This window comes from Amblyomma maculatum, chromosome 2 (assembly GCF_055883805.1).
Source record: "Amblyomma maculatum isolate TAMU_Amacu chromosome 2, ASM5588380v1, whole genome shotgun sequence".
Classification (NCBI taxonomy): domain Eukaryota; kingdom Metazoa; phylum Arthropoda; class Arachnida; order Ixodida; family Ixodidae; genus Amblyomma; species Amblyomma maculatum.
This window is the reverse complement of record NC_139345.1, coordinates 153,481,453-153,490,177: the sequence shown is the minus strand read 5'-3', so window position 1 is coordinate 153,490,177 and position 8,725 is coordinate 153,481,453. Positions and strand designations below refer to the sequence as shown.

At 44.0% G+C, this 8,725-nt stretch overlaps 1 protein-coding gene across 1 annotated transcript; it reads right to left on the bottom strand.

Annotated features, from left to right (window-relative positions):
• Positions 1–652: 652 nt before the first annotated feature.
• On the bottom strand, positions 653–4,267 carry LOC146200201 (uncharacterized). The gene is made up of 3 exons (XM_084592889.1): positions 4,184–4,267; positions 1,083–1,302; positions 653–834 (listed from the first exon to the last, which is right to left on the bottom strand). Exons 2-3 carry the CDS (start codon positions 1,279–1,281, stop codon positions 701–703), a joined length of 333 nt encoding a protein of 110 aa, XP_084449015.1. The 5' UTR covers positions 1,282–1,302; positions 4,184–4,267; the 3' UTR covers positions 653–700.
• Positions 4,268–8,725: the final 4,458 nt, after the last annotated feature.

Sequence of the window (8,725 nt, the reverse complement as noted above, 5' to 3'; positions counted from 1 at the left end):
ACTTTGCATTTCGTCTGCTAGCAGGAAAACGCACAAGTGTAATCGGGATCATCGTTCCACGTAGGATATCTTCTATCATTTTGTAAGACAGAACTTCAGCAGTGTCGTTTTTTTTTTGCCGCCTGCATGTGGCCATGAGAATGCATTGACCGGAGCATGAAAACGAAAAGCCACTGAACAAAATCACTGGCATGCAGACGGCGCGGCGCACGACGCGGCAGACGGGTGAGAGGCACATACTGTGTATTGTTATTTCAATGCTTATGGACCATAAACACAAAGTAAATGAGAAAGTACTTCGTCGTTCGCTTTGAGTAAGGGCATTACAAGGAGGAAGTGTTTTCTTATTGGCTGTCCCTTATAAAAATGGGAACATCCTTTGAGTTCAATGTGAACTCAAAAAAGTCAGAAGGAAGCAACTTCCTCTGAACTGAGAATTGGCTACTGATTTTGAATTCACAGTGAATTAACTTTCTCTGACCATACTGTGAATTTCCTGTGAATTTCCTTTGAGCTCCCAGTGAACAGACCGTTGTCAGTTTGAGTTGAGTTCACAGGCAGTGGCCAATTATTGGTTCAAAGGAAGTTCGAAGGAATGATGACTATAGGATATTTGGTGGATGTTCGAAGGAAGTATGTTCAGACTGAAACATTTGTTTGTACGAGCCTATATTTATTTGAATAGATGTACTTCCTGTGTTTAGGCCTTGCAATTAGGCCTGCTTTCGAAGACCCTGCGACAAAAAATCTGATCACTGTCCACAATCCCAGTGCAAACATGCGCAACTGCCGGTGACCACCTTGGCCAGTACCCATTGAGCAAGCAGGTGTAGGCTGCAAAAAGAAAAAAAAAAACATTAGAAGCATGACTGCAATGAGCAAGCTAGAGTCCATCCAGCCTTCCTTAGCTTTTGTAATATAAATACACAGAGCACGGACAGTGTGAGCGCCATGCAGGCACCGCAGCATTATGCATTAAGGCAAGCATTATGGCCCTGACCATCACTGAAAAGTCTGCTGTTTGGACAATATTTCAGAATGCTCTTGCATCACATGCACAGGCTATGAGCTCGAGGACTTACAGATAACAGCATCCAATTTTGGGCAGCCCAGTGCCTTTTTTGGAGCTTCTTCCTTGCGGGCATTGCAGACACTGCCATAGAGTGAGCTTTCTTCCAGTTCTTCAGGTGAGAACACAACCCGCACCAAGTTACACGCAAACTTTGTTGCTTGATTGCCAGCACTGAGTTTCACGCGGTCAATCAACTGCTGATTTACCATAATATTGCTGCCAATGTGCACCTGCAAGAACAAAAAGTATATATTAGTACTATGACCAGTATTGTAACATACAACAATATTCCTTGATATGCAATAAGAAAATGAAGGGGCCTTACAAACAACAAAAAACTTAGACCAGCTTCAGAACATTCAAAGAAACCCCAAAACGCATAATTAAGGTCATTTGTTTGCAAGTAAAAGTACACATTCAAGAAGCCATACTTTAACATGTGCAACAATGAAGGCATACGAAAACTATTGGATGTTTTTGACACCTACCCGAGCGGTGTTTTGATCTAATTTTGAATGATGCCAAACATCTTTTAACATTTTTATTAGCGTAACCTGACAATTGTGTACTATGTATTTAAGGTAACCAGCCAAAAAGAGGGCACATAATGCCCCGCAAAGGATTGAGCGCTAATAGTGCATTGCTATAGCAGAAGAAAAAAACAAGAAATGAGATTTTTTAATGACCTAATTTATGCTTGCAATTCAACAATAAAAAAAAAAAACAGATTTTAAGTCAGAAATCAAAGGGATTTAGTCATCATTAACATTGCAAAGGTCATTAAAAGCCAGTTTAGACAGAGCACAGTGCCCACATTGTCACCTCCTGTTTAAAATTAGTAACATCCTTTTCGTACATCAGAAGCTCAACCAATTAAAAAGCTGCCAATGAAGGTTTAGTAAAAGCATGCACTCCCTGCTCTGTATGTGCTACTTTGAGGCAACATTTAGTTTCCAGCTTGCACAGGTAGCTTTCATAATTTAACCCCTCAAGCGCTTTGGACAAGCAGCTCGTCCTTGTAAAGCTGCCCTCAAGCCATTTTGGACAAGTGTAGCTTGTCCTTGCAGGATAGATCCTCACCCTGAGAGTTTTAGGCGAGTACAGCAATCCTCCGTGGCTTAGGTCATGCGCCATTTGACAGATGGCACCACTGACCCGTTAACTGCTTTTTGTTCTACCGCTTGAAAGCCTTTTAAGCAGCCTTAATGAGAAAAATGGTGCCTGGTAGAGGCAACGCATGCACTGTTGGCCCGTCATCGCGGGAAAGAAGCTTTTCTTCGTTGCCATCCTCGCCATCCGAAGATGGCTCAGACACCAATTTTTTCATTGTTATGGGAAGCGAAGACGACAGTGATGACATGAGTAGTTCTTCCGACGAAGATGATGACAGCTCAGACGATACTATTGCGAGTTCTGTGTCAGTGGATGAAAATTGACAACATTCCGATGAAACCCCCTGGGCTTCCATTCTTGGTCGTCCCTTGTAAAACATTTCCAGTTACCTCGCTATATGTTACTCGACTAGATTGCTGCTTATTGGCGGGCAGTTGATTTTTCACGTAATGAGCAATAAACTTCACTGCGCTCATTTGACTTAGTTTCTGGTTCAAATATTTTTGTCTCGGATACCTCCTTTTTTATTACACTACCAATAGAAACCAGCAGTAAAAATAGAAACTAAAGGGACACTTAAGCTCTGCCTTTAAGGGTATGATGCGACCAGTGTAGGCTACCACCCAACATATAAAGCCCTGCTTTAACCAAGCTGTATCAACATGTCTGCGTAGTCTAGGTGCAGCAAGCCTGACTCAGCATTGAAGAGCACTGGAATGTTGATTCGTATTTCACCTTCCCACCTCAAATGAACGACGGGAGTTAGCAGCTCCTCCTTACTTTTGGATATCATGTGGTCTCGTTAAGCCACACAAATCATCGAAGAATGTGTGTTCGGCCATGCCACTTGCCAGCGCCATGCTCTTGATGTTTCACTCACAACACAGGCAACAAATTTTCATGTAATGGGGCCTTTAACGATATCGTAATTTTAAGCAATTTTAGCTAGAAATCTCGAAAAATAGTGCTCTAGGGGTTAAAGTGAAATTGAACTATTGTTGGATCAGCTTAAGAAGCCACAACTCCTTCTCAAAGGAGACCCTCCTGGCAATACCATGGTGGTTAATTGCCTTTGACTTGCCAGAGTGACATTGCAGGTGGATGTCAGGTGCAAGTGGATTATCTGCACATTAACTTGAATACCATGATGACTGGCCCAAGTCGCTAAAATGAGTGATTAGAGGAGCACCAGCTGCGTCATTCGAGTTGTAGTGCAAAAAGATGGCCTTCCGAGATCGATAACCTAAGAAATTGCTGAATATTAAACAAGCTAATGGAAATCTCTTTTCTGATGAAAAGGGCTTTGCTATAGCCCAAGCGAAGTATGCTCAACAGGAAGCGTAAACAAAAGTAACCTTGCACTTCCGATCACTACAGCTTTCACAAAAGCTCTTCGAAATCAATGTACACACGAATGAAGTAACAGTCACTAAAATGAAAGGAAGCAGTTGGGATTTTTCTTCATGGTTGTTTTGACGAATTTAAGAAAATAGCACTGTCTTTCTTTTGTCGTTTCTATTAAATTGACATTCATTTAAAATATCATCATGCTACTAATTATGCAGTCTGTGAGCCCAGCCTCATAAAGAGCCTCCCGGGCACGGCAGTCGCTTTTCAGTGGAGCCGAAACGCAAGGTGCCCGTGTGCTCTGTGTTGTCGGTGCCCGTTAAAGAACCCCAGGTGGTCGAAATTTCCAGAGCCTTGCACTACAGTATCTCTCATAGCCTGAGTCGCTTTGGACATTAAACCCTAAGAGCCAACCAATTATAAAGAGCATTGCTTCTTGCCTATCTCTGAATTCAGTGACTGCTGACTTCATTCACATTGATAATGAGCTCCTCATTTCCCTATCCCTGCACACTTCTCAATGGAAGTGCATGACTTGTGGTAGTGCTATCGTAAAGCTAGAACCAAGTTCTTGTGTGACCCTTAAAAAAGTTTCATCGAGAAAGGCAGTAATGAGGACAACCATGCATACACTAGACTAAAGCAACTAACCTGAGCCTCGGTTGGCGGCACAACTGCTTGTGTTGTACACGCAGCATTATTAACGGATTCGGTCAGCTGATTGACCAGCTCAGCAACATCTGAAAACAAAAACAAAAAAGGAAAGCTGAAACAAAACATACTATTTCATCACTAGCAGCAGCAGCCCATGTAACATTCACCACAGGAGAAAAGCCTTTTCTTTGCCTGCATGACCAACCCTTTTCTGTCACCAAATGCGCCATTCAAAATTTAGCTTCTAGACACTGGCATCACTCACGCACTCAAGGCACCCTATCAGCGGTACGTAATCTAGGGGATGCTGATAGCAATTGATGAAGCCAATGCCGACATCCCACTTCTGATCTCTTTGTTCGCTGTGGAAATGCCTGGAATGAATTAACTGGGGAGGACGTTGTAACTACATTGCAACTGACGGGTGCTGCTATTGCTTAGAATGAATTCATGGGTGCGGATGATGATGCCGAGATAGCTGTGAGCGCTTTAACAGAAGTTAGTCAGATCACATCCTTGAAACAGTTTGTCGGTAGCAAGGGCCTTGAAGAGGTCAGCATGCAATATACATGTATGGCGGCAGCAATACGCCATACATTTGGACAAAGGCTGACACTCGAGTGTGTAGCTGATACTCGATAGCCCATGCTTCACCTATCTCGTGTCTGTCTTTCGTGTCGACATTTGCTAACATGGTGTAGTGACCGAGTTAAGTTAGGCAGATTGCTGAACCAGGTGCCGAGCTTGGACAAGCATAAATTTCCTGTTGTGAAAAAAAAAAACACCACCTAAGTGACCAAAATGGCACAGGAAAATGAAGCGCATGCCATAAGGACTCCAAGGTCCAAGACAGGACGAGGCCACATATGATAATTTCATACAAATTTAGATTTTTCGGTGTCCCTCCTGCGCTCATTCTAGATGCACCTCATCATTTGCAGGAGACTCTGAGGTTAAAATCTGAGGGAATCAAGGGTTCCATTCAGATACGCCGTCCACAGTAATGCAAGAGCACCACAGACCTGCCGCAGCCATCTGGCTACAACTTATACCTCGTGAATGTGTTTGAACCTAATGCAGCTCTCCGGGTTCACTGGAGCGTTGTTGTCACCGACCACTCCAGAACAGAAAGGAACCCGATCCCGCGCCTGTTTTTCGGCCTCGGCTTGAGCAGCACAAACCAGCACAGGTGCTCACTTTGAGTGGCATTTGTTTACCATGCATTTTCATGTAGCTATCACATACGACAACAGGCTCAATCTCAGATGCATGCCGATCCCAAGCAATGACATGTGACACGCAAGTCACTGTAACACAAACAAAGCATGCTTGCAGAGCAGGAGTGGCAGAAGTTCATCTGCTACGTGCACTGCAAGCATGGTGGTTGGTGGCGTCATGCAGCAGCACCACGGTGTAGCTGAGCACTACTGTACACCACCTATAATGTGTTGCAAAAACAACTACAGGAAGAACACCAATCCTAATCCTCACTGTAGGGGGAACCTTATTGCAGCAACATAATCTTACTGGTGCGTTTACTAGGACGTGCTACAGACCAAGAGGTCTTATTCATTTAAGAGTTAGCACTTGAATTTGTTATGCTTTACGTAGCATCTGGTGACACAGCAAATAATTTCAGTCTCATGGCAATGGAGATCAGCATTCCAATGCCTTCAGAAAAAAGCGATCACATACCAAACATCTGACGTGCTTCATCTCTTGCGGCCTTACATTTCTTCATTCTATTTTTTTTGCAGACTCCACTTCATCCTCAAGCTCCAGGACTCTCTTTTTTTGCATCTGTTGGCTTAGACATTTTGTCACAGCTGCCGTTTTCCTGCAAAACGACATGTGGCAAGGTCTATTCACTAAATTGTATTTGCACTCAAATGCATCATACAAAAATTATTCAGTATAACGCATTGTGCAGATATCTGGTTCCACACATGAGATTAGCAAAATAGTGACCAAATGAAGACCACTGACAAGAGAAACATAGCATGGACACTGTTTAGGGTTCAAAGCAACACTTCTTAAGGAGGAACATTAGCCCTTGAGCAAACCTTGGCACATAAAAGGACACGATCTGCGAGCTGACACCATCCAGCATCACTACTGCTCAAGTGGGCAGAATGACCACTTGAGCAGTAGTGGACAAAACAAAGGATGCATTTCCAGAAAAACAGTTTGAGCTCCCACGCATACCGTAAAACATAGCCACTCTGCTTTATGGTAGGTTCATGCTGTTTTATGTCCCAAAGCGACTGAAGCTATAGCTATGAGGGATGCCGTAGTGGTGGGCTCACCTGGGGTTTTTTAATGTGCAAATGACATCATACAGTACACAGTCAACTTGCATTTCACCTCCACTGAAATGCGGCCATAAATGCTGGGGTTGTACCCATGTACAGTCGTGAGCTTTATGAGAGGGAGCACGCGATCCCGTGGCAGACCTCATCCTGAACTAGTGGCAAAGCGCAACGGCAGCATTGAAAATGAAGTGGAGAGAGCGGTGCTCTTCCACCTGTTGGCCGTGCCCCATGCACTGGGAGCAACTTTTAGATCGGCAGCTAAAAATCATTGCAGCATTATGCTTTGAAGGAGGATGGTCAGTTGGGCGAGTTGGTACAATTGCATAGTCGGTGGAACAGCGCGAAAGACGAAACACACTCTCTTCTTGTGTGCTTCATCTTTTCGTGCTGTTCCACCCACTAAGCATTATGCTGTTGGTAACTGATATCACTGCTTGCCTTGCTACGCTCTGACCTAGCGACCCAGCGTAGTCTGGTAACTCAGGCAAAAGCAGCAGCCCAGGCCACTGCGGTCTTAGAATGGCGACTCCATGCACTGCACCCCCCCCCCCCCACACACACACATACTTCTTTTGTTTTCCTTTTTTTTTTTCTTTTTGAAATAAAGCTTTCTCTCTCTGCGTGAAATCTGGAGAAAGGCTGGTAGCGAAGGAAGGAAGCATGTTTGATGCTTCAATAAAAAAGAAACAAAGAAATGAACATGAAAATAAATGAATGCGACAAAACGTTGGGCGCTTTTATCTGCTTAAACTTCAGTCGCCTGCAGCTGTGAAAGCGTCCGTTTCGCTGCTACACTACCAGTTGTCTCGGAACGAGCACCCTGGGCATCTTTAAAACTTGTTTTAAATCAGCTTCAATAATCAAGGAGCTGCCATTCTCTATGCCGCACCGTACCGAGACAACAATATATATATTTTTTTTTTTTTTACGGAGCCCAAATTGGAAGCCTACTCCTGTTATCACGATACACCTAGAAATGCCATTTGCTGTGTAAACAGGGAGAATCAGGTCCACGTAACGACAGCAGGCTCGTTTATTCTACTTATTTCCGCAAATTCTGTTCATTAGGCTTTTTTTTTATTTCACGTAATTCCCGGAATCAACGGTCTGTCTACCCCGTGCACCATGTGCACTACTGTCACCTGCCGGTTAACACAATGCGGTCGTAATGAGGGCATGTAAACGACTTCGCGACACGACACACCGCGAGTAGCAAAGGAAAGTGTTTTCACCGGTGAACATTATTACGAAAACGAAACGAGACAAGAGACGTTTGACTACTTACCCACTCCGAGGCTGAACGCAGGAGAGTACGACCCCTCCTTCCATTGGACATGTAGCACTCCTTGGTTCAGAATAATCTTCAGTATTTTGGATTATCGACCAGTTTCGCCTGCAGTTCTTTTGATTGTAGGTTTCTTACGGGGTATGCGTACCACTTCTGAGCGGTCGCCCATTTAACTAAGACGTGATCGGCCATTTACACTACTCACGCTGTGAAAACACGACGAACACAACGAACGCGAACAATCAACTTCCTACAGTCATGAAATACATAGTGAAGTATGCCGCCGGCTGTTCTCACGAAAACGATAGCGCTAGAGTCTCAAGCGCCATTTCAAACGAATCAAAATTTTAAATTCACTTTTGCAAATTTAACAAACTTTTAAAATAAAAACTATAATTAAAAACAACCTTAAGAGTGTTTTTTTACTAATGATATGTGATGCGTAACAAACGCAAATAATTTAAGCAAACTATTGTCACTAGCAACAGCAGCGCTCTTTTTTTTTAAGCGGAATTCTTGTGGTGCGTGTCAATCTTCATTGTATTTACTCAACGTGAGTGAGAACGTTGGTTTTACTGGCAGTACGTGGTAAGTTGGTAACCTCGGCTGCGTGGGCTTCTTGTGCACGATGGTACCGACGTCGCTGACGTATTAATTGCTGGTCTTTAAACTGTGATAGGAGGTAAACGAGCTTGACTTTCGTGAATAGTGTGACATCCGGCACTAGGCATATCGTGAAATGCATTTAACCGCAGCCTTTGAAGCCGTTGAAGGCTTCGATGGTGCTGCATTAACCGCCTACCTGTCGCACGCACTGGAAGTGCCACCACGGTAAAAGCGTACTTGCGCGACGTCAACGTCGCGCCGTACCGAGGTGCACTAAATCACGACGGAAGCAGGCCGCGCTTGCTAACAGCGTCGCTGCGAGCCAAGCGTTGC